The sequence below is a fragment of the Amblyomma americanum genome, chromosome 2 (genome assembly GCF_052857255.1).
Source record: "Amblyomma americanum isolate KBUSLIRL-KWMA chromosome 2, ASM5285725v1, whole genome shotgun sequence".
Classification (NCBI taxonomy): Eukaryota; Metazoa; Arthropoda; class Arachnida; order Ixodida; family Ixodidae; genus Amblyomma; species Amblyomma americanum.
Genome location: NC_135498.1, coordinates 223,914,725 through 223,936,751, shown reverse-complemented (window position 1 = coordinate 223,936,751; position 22,027 = coordinate 223,914,725). Strand labels below are relative to the sequence as shown.

The following is a 22,027-nucleotide window of genomic DNA, read 5'->3' as shown; positions in this document are numbered from 1 at the left end:
GTGCATCAGCATTCAGATGCGTCTTTCCTGACTTGTGCTCAACTTCAAAGCAGTATTCCTGCAGGTGTAGATTCCATCTAGCGAGTCGCGAGCTAGGGTCCCTGACACTCATCACCCATTTCAGAGGATGGCAGTCTGTGACTAGCTTGAATTTGCGGCCGTAAAGGTAGCATCTGAAGTGCTTTACTGCCCAGACAACGGCGAGGCACTCCCTTTCCGTAGCTCCGTACTTTTGCTCTGTGGGGCTCAGCTGTCGGCTAGCAAAAGCAACGGGATGTTCTTTGCCCTCGATAACCTGAGATAGCACGGCACCAACTGCGAACTTTGACGCATCTGTGGCCATAACGAAGGGCAAACTAAAATCCGGGTGGCGCAACAGCGGTGCACTCATTAGCTTCCTTTTCAGGGCCCCAAAAGCATTCTCCGCGTTTTCGTCCCAGCGAAAGGCGACATTTTTGGCTGTTAAGGCGGTGAGCGGCTTAGCGAGCTTGGCGAACTCCTCTATGTGCCTTCGGTAGTAACCGATGAGGCCGAGAAACTGCCGGACCTGGCGGACGCTAGTCGGGGATGGAAAATCCGAGACACACCTTAGTTTCTCAGGGTCCGGTCGCACGCCGTCAGCTGAAACAACGTGCCCGAGGTATTTCACCTCGTTTTTGAGGAATTGGCACTTAGAGGGCTTCAGCTTGAGACCCGCAGCTCTTAGTCGCACCAAAACCTGCTCAATATTGCGCAAATGGTTATCAAAACTGTCACTGTATATGATAATGTCATCCATATACACGAAGCACAGCCTCCCCAGAAGACCTGCCAGGATAACATCAGCGGTTCTCTGCCAGACAGCAGGGCTGTTGGCCAGACCCATCGGCATTCTTTTCCATTCATAGTGCCCTGAGGGCGTGTTGAATGCCGTTTGCTCGGCATCTGCCGGATCCATTGCTATCTGCCAGAATCCCGCCGCCATGTCCACTACCGTGAAGTACCTGGCAGAGCCCAGCTGAGAAAGCGTCTCCTGTATATTGGGGATGGGGTATGGATCGATGCGAGTTACGGCATTTAGTTTGCGGTAGTCCACTACCAATCGATACGAGCCATCTGGCTTTTCCACCAATAGTGCTGGTGCTCCCCAGGGTGACTTTGAGTGTTCGACAATGCCGCGATCAATCAGGTCCTGCACCTGCCGCTCCATCTCCTCACGTTGGGAGTAAGGAATCCTGTACGCACGCTGGTAAACGGGCGATGAAGTGCCGGTTTCTATCCTGTGCTTTATAACGCCACAGCAGCCCAAATCCAGGTTGGACGCGGCGAATACCTCCGAGTAGTCGTTCAGCAAACCAGCCAGAGCCTCCCTCTCCCTGGATTTTACGTGAGAAAGATCGAACGACACCTTTGGAGCAGCCGAAGGACTAGCATGCTCTACAGTTGCGAGTACCGTATCGGTGGGCTCACGTTGCTCTATCGCAGAGGTGAAGAAAGCCAATGTTTTGTTCTTGGGAAGGCTCAGTGGCTGCTGGCTACAGTTAACCACCCGTAGGGGCACTCTGTGGGCGTCATTAACTGTCACGAGGCAAGCGGCTGCCTTCAGGCCATTGCTGAGAGAGTCGACCGGCTCAAGCACTCCCACGGCGCCGCTCTCTACATCTGAAGGCACAAACGCGTACAAAATGTGCTCCGACCAAGGAAGGACGACCGCCTCCTCGACCAGCCGGACGGCAACCCGCGAATATACCTTCTCCAATGATCCCACTGTTTGACGGGTGTCAATATCGGTAATGCGAATCTCAGCCCCTCTCCTGTTCAAAAACGGAACTTTTGAGCCGCCCGCATTAACCTCTTCCTCAGAGAATGAGACTACTACCTTCCCTTTTCTCAAAAAATCCTGCCCTAATATACCTGACACTCCGTTTGGCAGAGACACCGTGTCCGGGCATACGTAGCAGGGGTGCTCCAATGCAATTCCGCCGAGAGAAAAGTGTACACGGTAGAGTCCACTTATGCCAAGAGGATCCCCCGTTATGCCTACAAATTTGGTTGCCATACCACCCGACGCTTCCAACACCTCGCGGTCCCCCTTCCTTCGAAGCGTGTTAAAACTGCTCTCCTTTAGCAATGTCACCTTTGACCCCGTATCTATCAACAATTCCATGCAGCAACCATTTAACTTGCAACGCACAACAGGGCATGCCTCGTCGGCCACACAAACTACCACCACCTCATCATCCACTGCTTCCTCCCCACGCTCCTCAGGCTGGGGAGGACTAACTAGTTTTTTGTCTCGGTATCTGGAGTCCCGCTGTCGGCTTGCTTAGGGCGTGTCTCGCCTGCTTCTCTTTGTGGCTCCCCACGGCGCACGTTTTGGCAGAACCTGGCGATGTGTCCGCGACCCTGGCAAGCGAAGCATACGATTTCTTCAAAATCTCGCATAATGCGCCTGTAGCTTTGTGGCGGTCTCCGGTTTCCAGCGAATGGGCGCTGTTGAGCGCGCGCTTCAACCTGGCGTTCTACCTGCTGAGTTAGCAGCTGTTCCAAGCGATCTAACCGCTCTGTCAAGAGAGCAACCTCAGGGTTGAGCACCGCTCTCTCTATGACGCGTACTCTCGCTGCGGCTGTCGTTAACGCCTCATTTTGTTCCTCATCCAATGCGGCCTCCACGGCTTGGTCGAAATTGCTCGGCTTGCGCGAGAGCACGAACCGGCGCACGGGGTCTTGCAGACCAGCCACGAACAAAGCGGTCATTTCCTCTTTAAGTATATCCTCCGCGTATTTCTTCCTTAGCTGGTCTCCTTCCTCCTCCCTGCTTAACGTATCGCGTGCTAGGCGCTGAAGCCGCGACGCAAATGTTCGCACGTCCTCCCCTACCATCTGTCCGGCGTCACGGAACCTCTGTACCCGCACGTGACGTGGTTCAGTGTCGAAATGCTCAAACGCGAGCTTCTTAAATTCCGCAAATGATTTTGTGGATTTTACTTTTTCGTCTCGCCAGGCAAAATCATGAGCAGCTCCTGCCATCTTACACCTCGCCATTCCCAGCATTTGAGCATCGGACCATCCCCCCATTTTCCCAATCTCTTCTAGCATGGAAAAGAAATCGCAGATTGGAACCCCTGTCTTATCTCCCGTAAACGTCGGAATGACGCTTCCTAATGCCAGCATGCTTGCTCCGAGCGACGGCTGTGGAGTGGGAGCTCCCTCAGATACAGTCATTTTTTTTTTCAAGCCCTCCAGTGCCTCAAGCCTCTCAAATGGGGGTAAAAGTCCCACAATCAGTCCCGTGATTCCCTTTTGATTACAATTTTGAAGTCATGAATGTCACCGCATTCAGAGGACATTTGCTTTTGAGACCCCACTTCTGACACCAGTGTGATGACCCCCATAATGCGCAGGTCCACACGGGACGGAGAGGCAAAGAGACACCGTATGGCTCAGTTTAAACAAACAGGTATATTCAATAATTACACATGATGAAGATTATACATCAGAGGCTGGGGCGTCCGAGCTTACGTGCCGACGACTTCATGGGGGCGATGGAGTGGCTCCGGAGTTGGGCTCGAGCGGTTGCTGGCAGAAGCTGCACGCCGTCGGGCTTCGGCGCTGAAGGCCCTCTTGGCGAATGATGTCGTCCTGAGCGTGTATGCAGTAGAATTTCAATAGTCGTCCGTTTCTTCGAGGATGGTTCCCAAACCCTTCCTCTAGTGTCGTTCGGCTTGGAAGATGAACAGGAGGCGAGCTTGTAGATGATGACAGCAGAGCATAATTTTACAACATACATATACAGAGAGTTAAACTGGAAAAAAGCAGAACTGAATTTACAAAAGAACAAACTTTGCACTACTTTACTCATCGACCGGGCAGGTTAGTGCCTAAGTAGCATCACATTACATGCTAAGCATGGAGCCCCAGCTCAGACTGGACTGCATCCGTTTACATGTGCTTTTAAGCACTTGATTAACAAAGGACTATGGGCGGTCATTTCCAGTGGCCCGCCCAAAGCATCAATTCTCCAATCCAAAATAACATGCGAGATGGGGACCACCCCTTGGGTTGGGCTTAGCCTCGAACCCAGAGTCTGTTAACAATACAAACTAAATAAACAACAAAAACGCCACCACTCTCTCTCAAGTGAGAGTATACACAGGCTCTCTCTTCGGAGCTAATTCACTAGCGCCTGTCTTTCCACATTCTTGGCGAGTACTGCCTGTCCGCCATGACAGGTGTCCGTCACGGCCCTTCTGGGAATGCGCTTTTGTTCACGAGGCACGGCGGGAAGCTGTGGGTGCCTTCCCGGCGATAGCCCACGTCGAAAGGGGAAGGAGGGAAAGAATGTTGTCTTCGCGGTAGCGCATAGCGTCGGCTGTGGTACGGCGCGCTCTGGCCCGCTGACAGCTCCCTTGTCCTGGAATGTGCCCGGAAATTGGGGAGGATAAAGCCTGTTTCCCCGGGGCGGCGGCGGGTCCGGTTGTTCTGGTCGTCACTCAAAGAGCATGGCTGGGTAATTGATGATGCCGCTGTCACGGGTCTCCGTCTACGCCGCGCCGTCGAACGTGGATCCTCGTAGCACACACGGAATGTCACAACGGTGACAATTCTGATAAGCTGGAGGAGGCCTGGAATCGACAGCGGAACTGTAACGTGATGTGTGTCGAACTAAGGAACGGAGGCAACTGCATGGTGGCAGGAATAAGAAGAACGCGTACGGTTTATTGTTTAGGAGAGAAGAAAATTGGGCTAGTTGGTTGATATGCATACTGAAGAAGTTGGCGCGGAACAACGAGGACAAGCGAGACAAAGAAAGACGAGCGCTACTCACAACTGAACTCTGAACAGTTCAGTTGTGAAAAGCGCTCGTCTTTCTTTGTCTCGCTTGTCCTCGTTGTTCCGCGCCAACTTCTTCAGTATATGGTTTATTGGTACGCCTTTATTTAGGTGATTGGGACGAGTCACTAACAATGCCAAGCGGACAGCTTGCAGGAGCGCGACATGATAAGGCAGTCAGTGCGCTGTGACGATAAGGCAGACAGTGCACGCCCGATACATCCCCTGAGGGGTAATGAAAACAAAGTTCACGATACTTCATTAAATTCCGAATCGTAATGAAGTCGTTGCGGTGGCTTGACTGTACGAGCCGACCTTCTTGGGGCCGGTGTTGGCTCAGGAGAAGGTGTTGGCATGTGGCGCACAGCACTTGAGGACGCTGCGCTGTTGATGGCGTGCTGTTGCTCGAGCGAGTAAGCAGGTGATAGCGCTGTGGCAGCAGGCGAGACGTCTGCAGCAGTTGGGCCGGGGTCGACAGGTTCACGCTCGAGCGAATTACTATCGTCGTCACTAATGTCTGTTGCCCACCTGTCACAGGTTTGCAGGAGATGTCGTCTGTTGCGCCTAAAGACTCGACGATCCTCGGCTTGCAATTCGTTGGACCTGGGAGCAGTAGTGGCAAAGACTGTACCTTTTTTGACCATGATTTGTCCCCGAATCTCACGACTGATCCTATAGATAGAGGTGGTAGAGGCTTTCCGCTTCTTTTCTGAATGTGCTTCTTCACCGCAGTTGTCTGCACAGCAGCAAAAATCTGGAAGATTAGCTCTCAGACATCTGCCTTGAAGAAGTTCCCAGGCGACCGGCTGTCTTCCAGCGGCGTGCAGCGGTAGGCCAGCAGACCCAGCCAGAAGTCCTCCGTGAGCGTTCACTTTTCTCAGGATACGCTTCACAACATGGACACCTTTTTCCGCCAGTCCATTGGATTGTAGGTAGTGAGGACTGGATGTGATGTGAACGAAGTCGTATTTTCTTGCAAAGGCTGCAAACTCGTGACTTGAAAACTGGGAGCCCATTATCGGTGCATACTTCAAGCGGTACGCCGTACCTCGCGAACATAGCACTCAGTGCCGCGATTGCCGCCCTTGCCGTAGTATCCGCAAGTTTCTCGACTTCTGGGAAGTTGGAAAGCGCATCAAACGCCACGATGTATGAGCTTGCTCAAAATGAAAAAAATGTCTACGCCAACTGAATACCACGCACATCGAGGGATTGGGCGCATTAGCAGTGGTTCTTGCGGTTGCTTGTATGCAAATTTCCGGCAAGGGGGGCAACTTTGAATCAAAACCATGATGTCACTGCTGAGACCGGGCCAAAAAACTAGACGGCGAGCCATTTCTTTCCTTTTCTGCAGTCCCAGGAGCCCAGCATGAATTCTAGCCAAAATATCACGCCGCATGCTTTTTGGTATGACCATTTTCGTGCCTTTTAACACAATACCATCTACGACGGAAAGATCGGACGAAAATGGCTTTAGTTCCCCTTCTATGTTTTCGCCGGTTAACAGGCAAGACATGACTGCTTGCAGATAGTCGTCCTGAGCCGTTGCATTTACCAGCTTTTGACGTGTTGCATCCGTGACCATGTAGCGCAGAACAACAACTGCGTGTACTTCCACGTCGTCCGTGGCGCCAGTGCTGTCGTCCTGAGAAACCGGAGAAGATCGTGACAGCATGTCTGCCAAGATGAGGTGCTGTCCTGGAAAATACTGCAACACAAAGCCGTACTTGAGAAATTTTAAGAAGAACCTTTGGAGGCGGGGAGGCACGTCACATATTCCTTTTGCAGCTATGGACAAGAGAGGTTTGTTTTCCATGTCGATGAGAATCTTTTGTCCGTAAACGAACTGATAAAACTTATCGCAGCGAAATGAAATGCTGGGCGCCTCTTTTTCAATTTGTGCATAACGCTGCTCAGCTTGCGTTAGCACACGAGCTGCATATGCCACGGGCCGCCATTGCCCGTTGTGACACTGCAACAGCGCTGCACATATGCCGTCTTTTGAAGCATCACATGTGATCTTCGATTCTTTTCTGGGATCAAAAATGGCGAGCACGGGCGTCGTGCTTAGAATCTGCACGACACTTTTCCACTCCCTCGTGTGGTTTTCAGTCCACTTGAACTCAAAATGCGGTTTGATAAGCGCTCGCAGTGACGCAGTTCGCTCTGACATGCGCGGAACGCATTTACCATAATAGTTCAGCACATCGAGCATGTGTTGAACATCGGATTTGGTCTTGGGCACGGGTGTTTGCAGCAAACTTTTAACAAGTTTCGGGTTTGGCGAGATGCCCCTGTGTGAGATGATATCACCTAGGAACTGCACTTCAGTGACTCCAAACTTACATTTTTCTGCATTGAACGTTAGTCCAGCTTTCCCAGCAGCTTTCATGACTGCCACTAGTCTTTGATCATGTTCTTGTTTGGTTGCGCCCCAGACCAAAATATCGTCGATGTACACATGTACACGTTGAAGGCCATCGAAGATTTCGCTCATCTGTTTTTGAAACACTTCGGGAGCCGTTGAAATGCCGAACGGCAATCGGAGATAACGGTATCTTCTAAAGGGGGTAGCAAAAGTGCATATTTTGGACGTCTTCTTGTCAAGTGGTATCTGGTGAAAACCAGAATTAGCGTCCATATAGCTAAAATAGGCTGCGCCGCCCAATTCTCCTTCCATGTCCCCACGCTTTGGGAGCTGGTAATGCTGTCTTTTTACGTGCTCGTTTATTTTTCTTGGGTCCATGCAAACCCTAAGCTTGCCATCCTATTTCTTGACCAAGACCAATTTGATAACCCAGTCTGTGGGGCCATCCTCTTTCACGATGATTCCTTCACGCTCCATTCTTCGCACCTCCTCCCGAAGTGGCTGTCGCAAGGACAGTGGAACCCGCCGGGCTGGCTGGACGACTGCCACCGCAGAGGGTTTCATGACCATGCTGTAGGGTCACTTCAGGCCCCCTAACCCCTGGAAAACATGTTTGAAATCTTTAATTGCTTCGTACTGCGAAGCACTTACATTGGCCACCGTGCGCTGGACAAGTCCTAAGGTTTCGCTTGCATCCAGTCGAAGTATGGCTTGACGGTTATTCTTTACGACGAACTTCACCGTGGTGGAAGCGTTAGCAATAGTTATTTCCTGTGTCGTCGTCCCGAAGCGAGTTATGACGCCTCCGGTGTAAGCTCGCAGCACGGCACTTGTAGGCTGTAACTCTTCAGTCTCTCGAAGCATGCGGTACACAGAGAAGGATAGCAGGCAGGCCTGCGACCCGGTGTCTACTTTGAAAAAAAAAAATATTTCTTCCAGCAACTTTAGGTTTTACTACCCAGATTTGGTGCTTCCTTTGCCAGTTCCTACTTCTAGAATATCAAAGTCATCGTAACTGCTGTCTTTGCTCACTTGTCCAACTTTAGACGTTTCTTGACAGCACAACGCGAAGTGGTGCAGCTTGCGACATTCATTAAACGTTTTCCCATAGGCTGGGTACTGCCTGGACCTGTGCCGTCGATTGCACTTTTTGCAACGGTACTGCTTACTGCACTCATCACTACTTTTGCTTCGCGATGGTAGTGCGTGCCTAGAAACAGCATCGACGCGGTCATCCGCAGCTTTCCAGACCTCGTTTCGTTGTGCTAGAGATTCTTCCATCTTGCACAGTTCTTCAGGTTTCTGCAACGTTAAAGACTTTTCTCGAAGCATTTTCCCGCGTTGATTTGAGTCATTGGTGCCAAAGACGATCTAATCCCTGATCAGTGAATCTCGCTGCTCTCAGAAATTACATTGCGCGGCTTGTTTTTTGAGGTCACGGACGAACTTCTCATATAGCTCTCCCTCTGCCTGCTTCGTTGAGGAAACACATTACGTTCGTTAACTTCATTTCTAAGCTCGGTATAGTAGGACTCAAATTTTCCCACGAGCGTTGCGTAGTCGTCCTTGCTTTCTGCTGCTTCGAACTTGAAAGTGTTGAACACGTCCAGCGCTTCATCTCCGGCTGTGCTTAACAGGTGCGTGGCTTTTGCAGCTTAATTCGCTTCGAGGTTGCACATTCGTTGTGGTTGCCTGCAGGAACAGGTCGAACTTCTGCTTGAAGCGTCTCCAATTTTCACAGAGGTTGCCGGTCATTTGCAAGGGTGCCCGCGCCGTCAGAAGTTCCATCGTTGTCCGTCGGGCCCAATTCTGACACCATGTAACGTGATGTGTGTCGAACTAAGGAACGGAGGCAACTACATGGTGGCAGGAACAAGAAGAACGCGTAGGGTTTATTGGTACGCCTTTATATAGATGATGGGTCGGGGGACCGGCACGACATGATAAGGCAGTCAGTGCACGCCCGATACAGGAACGGGATGAACAGGAAGCGAATCGCCCAGGAAACAGAGGAAAAGCGCGCCGAACGACTGGCTAATCGCCGCCGTGAATATGCCGCCGCAAGACGGGCACGTAGAACGTCAGATGTCTCGACCGCTAGCAGCAGTGACAGCAGCCGCAGTCGTCTTTAATGCAACAACAACGCAGCTAGGCAATCAGACTAACCTAGCAGGACTTGCAATCAAGATTAACCAAGGCTAACCAAGCTATGCCATACCTTTTGCTACGTATATCCTGGCATAGCCGAGTTAGGCCACTGCCAATATTTAACTGCAGCTGACACAATTTAAAACCACCTAACCTATCCCGTGATCGCGAGCGCATTGCTGTGAGGGGAAACAAAAGAGCGGCACTCTGGCTGACACAAACAAGGCATTTATTGCTACAACAACAATAATGCCAGCTAGCAGTAAAATACGCTGAGGAATCAAGGTCGTCCGACTCTGCAGCAACGTTAGGAGCGAACGTACGCCCACGCTAGCGCGTAGCGCAAGGGGCTGGACGGGACGAGCGACAGGGAAAAATGTTCCGACTAGGCCTCGCCTCGCTCTCCGAGAGCGGAGCGCTGCGCCGAAACATCCGTACGCGACGAGTTCCCCAGACAAAGAGAGGGTTTTCTCCCGCGCGCGCGTGCATAATCGCACCGTCCGTGGTGCTGCGACACAGGAGCCCTCTCTTGTTAGTTAAGGTAGGGAAGACGTACCGCGGGGCAGCAAACCTGTCCAAGCATTAAAGAATGCAGTGAGTCTGCTAAAGCAGTGCAACCAAGAATACGTGGCTAAGGTAGCGGATAGGTGAGGTAACAGTCGGATTCGTTTCCTTCACAGCGAAGACCATCAAGGTGGTCTACCAAATGAGGCCTATTGTGACAGGAAGTAGATCATGGCAAAAAACAGTGACCCTCTTTCTTCAGGGTCGTCTCAGTTTCTTGACACCAGCGGACCGGTTGGCCTTCCGTACCTTACATTACCTGATAGAAGCGTTGAAGGATGGGCTACCTGGAGCCAGCACTACCTTTTCTATGAATATAGAGGACCTTTATTACTCGATCCCCTATTACGAACCGTTTGTAGCGGTAGGAAAAACGATAAAGCTCAGAGGGAATGTTCGCTTTAAAAACCAAGAAGGCATGAGTACGGGGTCGTTTTTTTAGTTATTGTGTTACTTGGAGTCTACTCTACTTGAGATTAAGGGCCACGTGTTTTTACAAAGGAAACCAATTTTTATGGGCTCTAGCGTATGACCGGTTTTGTGCAGTACTTTCCTGGGTAAACAACGAGCATAAGATCAGTGTATTTAGGTTTTGCTTAGATTTCTTTTTATTTTGCTAAGGTCTTGACAAGGGGACAGCGCAGATAGGGTAGCACAGGATATTCTGTCTCTTTTTACGGCATGCTCTCGCGGCCAAAATTTACCTTTGAGCTGCAAGATGACAAAGCCATTAGGTTCCTTGACTTACATCTTTTTATGACAATGAACTTGTATGCTGGATGTTTTCACCCTGAAGAAATACAGCATTGATGCCCTAAAAATGTAATCATTTAAAGCTGGTCAAGAGAACGTAACGATGGAACGCCTTCTGGACGCAGTGCAGAAGAGCTGTCTCCACATAATGGCGTGTAGCCTGACACAGCAGGTTGAGTGGTTGCTGACAGCGGATTTTTCGTCCTCGGTCATTAGGGCTGTTGCTTAAGCCGGGTTGCGGAAAGTGAAGGGTCTTGAAAGCCAGAAGCCGCAAACATCGGATCGAATGAAGAAATTTGGAGCAATGCCGTACCTACATAGTCTGTCACAGTGGCGGGAAGGCAGTGCGTTAGCGTTATGTTTTTCCCACTTTGCAAACTGGCTGGTCTTTGCGCGGGAATTGAATAATAGAAGAGGAAGCAAGGGGCATGTAAGATCAAGCATGTGAAACCTTTTGTCGAGTGCAAGGCTGGTGTCCTTTTCCACATTCCGCTAGCCTGAGGAAAAGTGCATACAGTGCAGACAGGCAGGTGTGTTAATTTATGTTTACAGGAACATGGACACCCTCTACGAAGAAGTGACCTGAGTAGCAATTTGCCTGTTCGTTTCAGCAGCTGCAAACCGTCCAAAAAGTCTTTGCCGATCTTTGAGAGTGCCACCATTTCGGGGAGGGGATCACTACATATAAGGGGGATATCATGGAAGCTCTTCCCATCAGCACTCAGAAAGATAAATGTGTAAGTGACATGCCGTTGTGCCTAACACACAAGGAACGTGACGTGCCTACCTAGAGGGAATATAAGGATGATTCAAGGTGTCATCAAGGCGCGTGTCACGTGAGTATTCAAGGATGGGCATGCGTCGGATGTTTTGAGCGGCAGTAGGATGTTTCCAGCAAAGCGCAGTTGCAAGCCCAGTGCCCGTCAGTGTCTAACGTCTTTCTTGTGTACGCGTGTTTGTATCCGCTGGTACGCACCTTTTTTTGAAGGGGATGAAGTACGGCGCGCCCCCACAGCCGAAATCCAATTAGTGGTTTTCTTTTTAATTGGACTATTATATTTCAGGAGGCGACTTTTTTGCGATACCTTGTCAAATTATTTTGCGAAATCCAAAGAAAATGGCATTTGTTTGGTTTCTGTTGTTAATAGAGATCCGAAAGTAATGTACAATATGTGCTCATTTGGTCTCAGCTGAATGACTTTTCCAGAACCCGTATTGGACATTTGTAAAAACAAAATTGTTTTTCAATACAATCAGACTGTTGGTATATATTATGTTTTCTTAATTTGGGAAGCTGCTGACCTAAATGGAATTGGCCGGTAGTTACGCTTTTTTCAAATGGTTAACTCTGGTAGTCCCACAGTCCTTCGGAACCTTTCCTGCATTCAAAAATCTTCAAAATAGTGTAAACAAATACATAGCTATCCATTCCGCATGCCTAGTAAGCAATACATCTGTAATGGTATCAGGTCGGAAGGAGTTTATAGTAATTAATATTCAAAGGATTTAAACCATACCTTTTCCGCCAATGACATGATCAGGAATCTGAGGTAAGCATGTTTAAAAAGCATGTGCTATGCGACTATCATTAGAATAATACCCTTAAAGCTTCACTAAATGCGTTTGATTCGTTTTGATGCTTAGTTATTAATTTACTTTATTTGCAAAATACGGCCAGCCTTTTTTTAAGGCTTTCGGCATCAATGGCCACTACAAAAAAAGGTTCAAACGATACACTTTATTAAAAGGCATTGCAAGAAAATTCAAACACAAACACCCGACGCATGTGAAAAATGGGAAAACGATATCAGCTCTACATGAACGCCGCTGTAAATTGGGTAAAATTTGCAGTACGTCAAAAGTTAATTAGGTGTTCTTCAACCACTGCACAATGAAGTTTTTACGTTACGAGCTATTCTTGAGCATATTACGAAATGATTCACAACAGCGCAGCAGACACGGACAAAAAGAAGAGTAGACAAAACAAGCGCCGTTTTACGAAATGACTGGTAAGAGGTTTCCCCAGCGAGTAAGTTTACTAAGTTGCAGTCTCAGAGCATTTGCAGGGAAAAAAACAGTGGAGGCATCAGTATCGAAAGGATATTCCACTTTTTTTTTCGAATGCTTCAACCTTGTTGGGCATCTAATAGCCGACTTATTGTAGACAGGCTTGTCCGCTGCTAAACGATTGTGCTACATAAATTCATCAAGTTCAACACCTCCGTTCGGCGCCTGATTTGTGATGAGCCTACATTTGTTTCCTTGTCGTGTACGCTGGGTGATGTGTGCCAGCTGCCAGGATTATATACAAGAAACATTTTTTTTTCTTCGTAGTTTATACCGTACCAATGTTGTCCTGAGTGTATGCATCCCTTGACGTAGAGCCGCGTTTGCGAATTTGGCCCATTCAACTTTTGTATGAAATAAGATTTATTGATCGAGTTGACTGTCGCAGAATCAGGCAATCCTGCTATATCATCACCTCTTTTTTGATCTAAGCTCTGCGTCCATTCCATCAGGGGCCCGCCAAATACCTAAGGATTTGTAGTGTTTAACCGCAGAGGGAACATGTCCGCTGATGCAGTACTAGAATATTAATGTTTATAGTTTTATAAAGAACATTATTGTCACTGTTCCTGTTGTCTTCATACTCACTTCCCATGTCGAGCACCATGTCTCCTTTGTGGCCACGTTCAAATGTGTAAGGCCCAGATCACTTGGACCGGTAGTTTTCTGATGTAGTATGCCGTCGTCAGCAAATAGCGCTTTTTAACAGAGAACACGAAAGATCAGCACGCGTCAGAACCGCACACAAATGCAGCCCTGCTGCCAAAGAGCATGGCCACTGAGCAGGCCAACAACATATCTGTGTGGAATGACAGGGCGCACAGATGACAAGCTTTAATGCATACAGCAATGAAGACGGTTTGTTTCCGAAAGCAGTGATACGCTTCTCTACAGTTCAGCAAAGTTTGTAGACCTTGAGTGCAGAGCTGTAAACAGAATTTGTTCCGTTCGCGCGTGGGCTATACAAAGCGCGCAGCTATGTGGAGCAGCGCTGCTAAAACAATCGGGCACAACATGCCAGCGGCCACTTCGTGCAATCTTCAGTGCCCAAGCGTTACTTCACTGGCAATCCTGAAATAGCTGATGGGTCTGGGAAGCCTCGACATTTGACTTTTGATATCTCTCAGATGCGTGCCGAATTGAAACAAGTGTAAGACTGGCCTTCGGCTTTGGAATCTTTAGAGGCTGGCGCTTAACGAGAAGACGACGAGAAGCGCCGAACGCTCCGAAGCTCGAGCGCCGAACGCTCCGTCCCTCGTGCGTGTCCTGGACTGACCGCTGCCTCTTGTCTGTACCTGGACTGTACCGCTGGTTGTTCGCGACTCAGTGCTTTGTAAGACATTCCTTATTACAAGTGGTGGAGGTGCAAACGATTCCCTCGCCCTGGAGCTTCGCACCCGCGCATTGCCTACCGCCTCTGCAATGCCTGAGACTGTCCCCCAAACCGCTTCATCCCTTCCGTCGGATGTCTTATTCCCGGCGCCGCGCGGCAGCGTGACCCGGCCATCTTCAGCGGCACAGATGACACGGATGTGGAGGATTGGTCGGCCGCCTATGAACGCGTAAGCGCCTACAATAAGTGGTACGATAGCGTCAAGCTCACCACGTTATCTTTTATTTGAGCGACGTAGCCAATCTCTAGTTTCGAAACCACGAGGCTTGCATCTCAAGCTGCGCAGCTCTCAAAACCAGTCTGACAGAAGTATTTGGCCGTCCCGCAGTGCGTAAGCTTCGCGCCGAGCGACGCTTGCGAAGTCGGGCCCAGCAAACCGGTGAAAACTTCACCAATTATATAGGAGATGTCGTCTACCTCTGCATGCGTGTCAACTCTTCTATGAGCGAGGCCGACATGATCAGAAATATTATGAAAGGCATTGAGGATGATGCCTTTCAGATGCTACTTGCCAAGGATCCCCAGACTGTCTCCGGTGTCATCGACTACTGCCAAAGCTTCGATGAGCTGCGCAAACAGCGCCTTTCTACCCGGCGTGCCGGCTTTCAGGAGGCCACACTTTCCAGCTTGGCTCTCCCAGGGTACGGTGCTCTGGACCAACAGTCGCTCCTCCAGCGCATCCAGCAGTTTGTACGTGAGGACGTCGCACGCCAGCTATCTTTGTCTACCTGCCTGCCTACGCCTGCGCCGTCGCTCACTTCCAACCTACAGCGTGTCATCGAGGAGCAAGTCGCTGAAGTCTTGCCACCTCCTCCAAAGCCACCCTTGATCGCGGCTTCTCTGACGTACGCCGATGCCGTTGTGTGGTCGCGACCCTCACCTACTGCTCCTGTCTACAGGCCACCTACCCGGCAGTTAGAACCCCTGCGACCTGCGAGCCCACCTTATCGTCCGGTTGCCCGCCCCCGATCACAGCCGCAGCCACTCAACCCCTGGCGCACACAAGACAACCGCCCTATTTGCTACGCTTGTGGCGTCGCTGGCCACGTGGCTCGTTTGTGTCGTAGTTGTGACCACCGTCCCTACGATTATAGACGTGAGCCGACGTACGACCTCCCGCCGTCGTCCTCGCCTGCATCACATGAGCCGCCTCCGGGTTATTTTTCTCCTAGTTACCATCCCCGCTCCCACCGCTCGCCGTCTCCGGGCCGCCGTTCCCGTTCCCCGAAGCTCCGCCGCCAACCCGCCTTCCACGCGGAAAACTAACGGCCGCAGTTCCGGAGGCAAGACAAGCGTCATCAGCGACTCACTCAAGACCTGTTTCTGTGCCTGCCAATATTATTACCGTGTTGGTTGTGGGAGTCGCCATCGAAGCACTTGTTGACACTAGCGCAGCCGTTTCCATTCTCAGTCACATCCTCTGTCCCAGACTCAAAAAAGTGACGACGCCCCTTCCTGCCGTTTCTCTCCGCACCGCCAGCGCTCAGGACATTCGACCGTTAGCCGCCTGCAACGCCCGACTGCTTATCGAGAACGTTCCCTACACAATCGAGTTCATCGTCCTCGCCCGCTCCTCTCACGACGTTATCCTTGACTGGGACTTCCTCTCCTCACATCACGCCGTTATTGACTGCGCCCGTGCTCAGCTTCACTTGTCACCACTAGAGTGACGCTCCCTTGGACTTACCCGGCGCTGCTGCCCCTACAGTAGTCGTCTCAGAGGACACAGACGTTCCGCCTTTCTCTTCAGTTCTGGTGCCTCTTTCTAGTGCTGCTCTCTCCGACGCAACTGCAATTTATACGCCCTCTTTACTATGCGCTGACCAGAAATCCTTTTTTCTGCCTCATGCCATGCTAACAGTCATTCGTGGCTCAAGCGCTGTTTGTGTCCAACCCGTTGTTCTGCCCTACAACTTTACTCCGTGGCCAATCGCTTCGTAGTGTTGCCTTGCTCGATCCCGCCTCAGCATACCACTCGTCGATAGCACGGCCGGCCTTCACGTCAGCGCCATTACGCCTGTTCCCACCACTAATCAGTCTTCTGTCGATATTTTTCACCGTTCCGTCGATGCCGCCCTGACGTCTACCCAACGAAACCAGCTTGTCGCCATTCTGCACCGTTTTAAAGCTTCTTTTGACTACCAGCAACCTTCCTCGGGCCGCACCACCACCGTTGCCCACTGTATTGACACTGGCGCCCATGCCCCTTTGCGCCAACGTCCGTACCGTCTGTCAGCCGCTGAGCGCCGCATCATTGACGAGCAGGTGACCGGCATGCTCAAGCGCCACGTGATACAGCCGTCGCACAGACCATGGGCATCACCAGTGGTCCTGGTCAAGAAAAAAGACGGTTCCATCCGGTTCTGCGTCGACTACCGTCGTCTGAACAATATTACACACAAAGACGTTTATCCTCTCCCCCGTATCGACGACGCCCTCGCCTGCCTGCAGGGCGCTGAGTTCTTTTCTTGACTGGACTTGCGCTCTGGTTAATGGCAGGTGCCAATGGCAGAGGCCAATCATTCATAAACTGCATTCGTCACACCCGACGGGCTCTATGAATTTAATGTCATGCCCTTCGGCCTCTGCAATGCACCCCTTACATTCGAGCGCATCATGGACAACATACTCCGAGGGCTCAAATGGCACACATGTATTTGTTACGACGTTCTGATCTTTTCCCCGGACTTTTCGTCTCACCTTCAGCACCTTGAGACTGTTCTTCGCTGCCTTGCCGACGCTGGCCTCCAACTCAATTTGAAAAAGTGCCGATTTGGAGCTCCGCAGCTATTACCGCGCATGTCGTGCCCAAGGGTGGCTTTGTCCCGCACCCGGCCAAGTTGCGAGCTGTAGCCGAATTTCCGAAGCCCACTTCTGTAAGATCTCTGCAGCTCCGTCGGCCTCTGCTCCTACTTTCGCCGCTTTGTCCGCAATTTTGCCACTATCGTCGACCCCCTGACCAAGCTCCTTTCCAGCCACGACCTTTCGGCCTGGTCGCCAGCCTGTGATGAAGCGTTTACGACACTCCGTCGCCTCCTGACCACTCCACCAATTCTGCGTCATTTCGACCCTCGTTCTCCGACAGAACTCCACACCGATGCCAGTGGCGTCAGCCTCGGTGCCGTACTCGCTGAACGCAAGCAAGGCTTTGACGAATACGTTGTCGCTCACGCTAGCCGGACACTCACAAAAGCTGAAGCCAACTATTCTGTCAGCGAGAAGGAGTGTTTAGTCATCCTTTGGGCGGTCGTCAAATTTCGCCCTTACTTGTACTGGCGCCCTTTTGAAGTTGTCACCGATCACCACGCCCTCTGCTGGTTGTCCTTTGAAAAATCTCACTGGTAGACTGGCGCACTGGGCTGTGCGACTCCAAGAGTACGACATTCGCGTTATCTATCGTTCCGACCGCAAACATGCCGATGCTACTGCACTCTCACGTTCCCCTCTACCATCTGAGGCTGTGGCGTGTATATCAGCCCTGCCTTCTGTGACGTTTGAGTCCGCTGATATGGCTTCTGAGCAACGCAAAGACCCATGGATCACTTGCCTCTTAGATCTGTTATCTGGCCAATCGTCTCGACCTCCTTGTCGTGCTGTCCGTCGTCAGTCCCTCCATTTCGCCATCCGAGACGAGCTTTTTTTACTGCCGCAACTACCTCATGGATTGTCGCAAATGGCTCCTCGTCATTCGGACACATCTGCGCTCCTTCATTTGCTCTTCCTACCACGATGAACCCCAGTGTGCTCATGCCGGATTCTTGAAGACCTTCCCCCGTCTACGAAAGCGGTACTACTGGCGAGGGATGGCCGGTTATGTTCGCCAGTTCGTTCAGTCCTGCACCGCATGTCAGCGACGAAAACATCCACGTTGCCGACCCGCCGCTCCTATGCAGCCGCTGCCTTGCTCAGCGCAGCCCTTTGAGCGTGTTGGCGTCGACCTCTACGGCCCTCTTCACAGCACATCAATCGGGAACCGCTGGATCATCGTTGCCATGGACCACCTCACACGCTACGCTGAAACGTCACCTTTACCATCCGCTACAGCCCATGGCATTGCATCCTTCATTCTCCATCGCATCATTCTTCGCCATGGTGCGCCCAAAGAGCTGCTCAGTGATAGAGGTTCGGCCTTCCTCTCCAAAATTTCAGAAGCTCTCGTTCAGGAATGCAACATCGTTCACCTCACCAGCTCCGCCTACCAACCCCAGACAAATGGCATGGTTGAGCGTTTTAACCGCACCCTGGGCGACATGCTGGCCATGTATGTTGCTTCCGACAACTGTAACTGGGACCGCGTTCTCCCTTTCGTCACATACGCTTACAACGCCGCTGCTCAAGCCACCACCGGATTCTCTCATTACTTTCTCCTGTACGGCCGTTAGCCTTCTTGCACAATGGACACCATTCTACCATACGGCCCTGATGCTTACGAATTTACAACTATTTCTAAAGCCGCAATTTATGCTGAAGAATGCCGGCAGTTTCCGGTCCATCACTTCTCACGCCCAGCAGCGGCAGAAAAGCACCCATGATCCCCTTGCACGTCCTCCCGCCTACCTTCCTGACTCTTTGGTCTGGCTCTGGGTGCCCTCCTCAGGTCCCGGTCTTTCTTCCAAACTTATTAGCAAGTACCAGGGACCCTGCCGTGTTCTTCAGCAGACATCCCTCGTCAATTACCTCACCAAACCCGTTACGCCATCCCCTGATCATAGTCGCCGAGGCCCCGACATTGTCCACACTACCCGCCTCAAATCATACTACGACCCCGCCGTCGTCACATCGGCCTAGGCCACCAGGATGGCGCTCTTTCGCCCGGGGGGAATTGTAAGACTGGCCTTCGGCTTTGGAATCTTTTGAGGTTGGCGCTTAACGAATAAGACGACGAGAAGCGCCGAACGCTCCGTCCCTCGTGCGTGCTCTGGACGGATCGCTGCCTTTTTTCTGTACCTGGGCTGTACCGCTGGTTGTTCGCGACGCAGTGCTTTGTAACAGGTTCCCTATTACACAAGTATTGCCGTGACCAGGTTTTGTACCCGCGGTTTTCCCAACCCAGGGGGTGCTCCCATGCGTTCACTTCTGATTTCGTACACGTCTTGCGCCAGGAGAGTGCAATAAAGATCCGCTTAATTTTCCCGGGATCGCAGGCTTCTCGACGGCCAGGGGCGCCTTGGTGCGCTCCATTCTATTTGCCCAGCCGGCTCCATTCCGGTTCTACCGCGACGCCATCCGGTTCGTGCTGCTACTGGGCATCGTGGCCAGCGCGGGCATGGTGTACACGCTCTACGTCTACGTCCACAGAAAGGCAAGTGCCGCTTCCATAAGGCCTCGCTTTTCTTTTTGCTTGGTAAAACAAATTACTTTGCGCGCCTAACCATGCTGCCTTTGCTGGGTTTCACCTTATTGTTCAATGGCCGAAAAAATACAAAAGGGCACCAAAATAGTGTAAAGCGGAGTATTGATCGCTTCCTCCGCAAAATTGGGCAGATAGCGGCCGAGAGCTAAGCAATAAATGTAGGTAAGGATTAGGTAATTTCTGGAAGAGATATAACAAACAGATACACCGAAGGTGACCAGGACACACCTATTCCATCTTAGCGAAGACAATTAATTTGCTAATTTCGAACGGATCATGCGGAACCGAATTCAGGGTTGGCAAAATGGGAGGTCTATCGACTTGAAAACTTTCAGAATTGCAGGAAAGTTGACTGACAGAAAGACTGTTTCCCACATCAACATTGGCTGTGTTTGGACCCCTTGCTCTGCACTGCGCGACCAATGCGTCGCCCTCCATCTCCATTCAATTATCTTTGGAGGTCGCGTGCCAAGAATAGCCTGTATTTTACTTCTTTTTTATTTTTTCTAAGCTAGAGTCAGTACTTTAAAACGGGAACGCAGCCTTTCGACAAAGACCACTGCGCGCGAAATCGAAATCAGATGGCAACTCTGCATTGTTCCCGTCTTCCTTCTTGACGCAGTGGAAGGGTATGCAGTGCGGGATGTGCGAGCAGCTCCTGTGAACGACAGCTTTTGTTGGGAAAATGTCTTTTAAAGTCGGCTTTGCAGCAGTTCTGCAAATTGCCAATTCCAAAACCTTCATGACCTTTATTCCATAACTCAGATGATTTCCGACCCTCTCTTACTAAAGACAAACAGCAGAGGTTTGTGAAAGCAAAATATGCGTGGGCCCACTCAACTTATTCCAAGTCTCTCTGAATTGTACAAAGGTAATGATCTTGTAAGCAGAACTGCCAACTTTCTGGAGATCAACACGTGTAGGGCAAATTGCACGCTTTCTTAAATACTGGCAAGTTTTGTTCCGCTGTTTCCATAGCTCGCATAGGGCCCGCGATTTCTCCCCGTCTCTCCGCTTTTTTCTGCTTTTTTTTTTCCGCGACAGCGTTAGAGGCCCAGTCTGGCAAGAAATTTTTATTGGTCCACAGGGCCATGACATTACAACCAAATGACCTCGCGCAAGTAATTCAGGCACCTCACAAAAATAACACATTGCAACAGCTATAACGTCAGTACTCAATTCCTCTGGTCTACGGGGTCGTGACGTCATCCCGCTACCAATTCGCAGTGCCTCTGAGAGCAAAAAAGCAATTGCGCTGAAAACAAAAATGGTCGAGCAGGGACTCATGACCCTAAGGGTCGAGTGTCGGGAGCACTACCCCTAGACCACTGAGAAATGTTCGTTCAGTGAAAGAGATTAGGGGCTTTATTAGGAATTTTAATTTTGCTGCCAGAAAACAGCGGCGGCACCAGCACAGCACAATCGAAAAACACGACACACACGCACACACACACGTGTCGCATGTATCGTCCGAATACGCGAGCCAAGGGCCTTGGCAGCTCTATGCTTTCGCATGTGTTCTTCAGGCCGTGATGTCTGTTTTCTAGCAGCCAGCGTAGCCAGAGATGTTTAAGGAATGACTCCACGGGTGTAGCCAAACTGCCGGCGAATCATTTATCCACGTCGTCTGGAAAAGCGCACCAGAGAATGACTTCCTTCGAATGGATTCCCTGACGGCATCCTACTGCATGCCGACATCTTGTGTAATACCCGGTAATAGCCGAATACTAAGATAATTTGGGTGCTACATCATGGTATGACCGCGTGATGCAGAGCACCGGCGAATGTTCTTTACGAGCAAGGTGATCACGAACGAGGCTACCGAAGCAAACTGACAAACAAAGCCGAGTAAAGTCGACAGTTTTTGCTCACTAAATTGTCAGAGGCTGCTAAATAGACATTTAAATGCATATTTCTTCAGCTAAAAACTTCAAAAACATGACTATGTTATTTGGCTTTTAATATCTCGAACGTTCCTTTCTGTGAAGTAATAGGAAACGTGAAGTAATAGAAAACAGTAATAGAAAACGCAGGAAATCTAGAACGCTGACATTTTTTTCAACTTGGTTTAGTTTTATGTTGTCTCGCGTACAAAAGCGACTCAGGTTATTAGAGTGTCGTAGTGAAGGGCTCCGGATAATTTTGACCATTCGGAGTTCCTTAATGTGCACTGACATCACACAGTTGATGTGCTCCCAGCATTTCGCCCCCATCGAAATGCGACCACGGCGGACGCATATATATATATAAATATATATATATATATATATATATATGTGTGTGTGTGTGTGTGTGTGTGTGTGTGTGTGTGTGTGTGTGTGTGTGTGTGTGTGTGTGTGTGTGTGTGTGTGTGTGTGTGTGTGTGTGTGTGTGTGTGTGTGTGTGTGTGTGTGTGTGTGTGTGTGTGTGTGTGTGTGTGTGTGTGTGTGTGTGAAGGAAGCCAACAGTCACCGAAATCATAGTGCACGGGGGAATGTTTCTATTGTTTTCTTGCAATTTTTTTAATGCTTCGAATTATCTGTCGCTTAAAGAAAATTAATTATAAAGCAGCAGGAAAAACAACCATACT

General features: G+C 50.4%; 1 protein-coding gene across 14 annotated transcripts in view; it reads left to right on the top strand.

Moving 5' to 3' along the window:
* LOC144122196 (polyamine-transporting ATPase 13A3-like) overlaps positions 1-22,027 on the top strand; it is a 738,347-nt gene that overhangs the window by 234,134 nt on the left and 482,186 nt on the right. For all 14 annotated transcript variants that reach the window (XR_013312846.1, XR_013312843.1, XR_013312839.1 and 11 more), the window contains exon 12: positions 19,250-19,407. Coding sequence is in view for 6 of the 14 variants with exons in the window: in XM_077655777.1 (XP_077511903.1) it covers positions 19,250-19,407 (158 nt within the window). In the remaining 8 variants the exon portion in view is untranslated. The remainder of the gene's footprint in view (positions 1-19,249; positions 19,408-22,027) is intronic.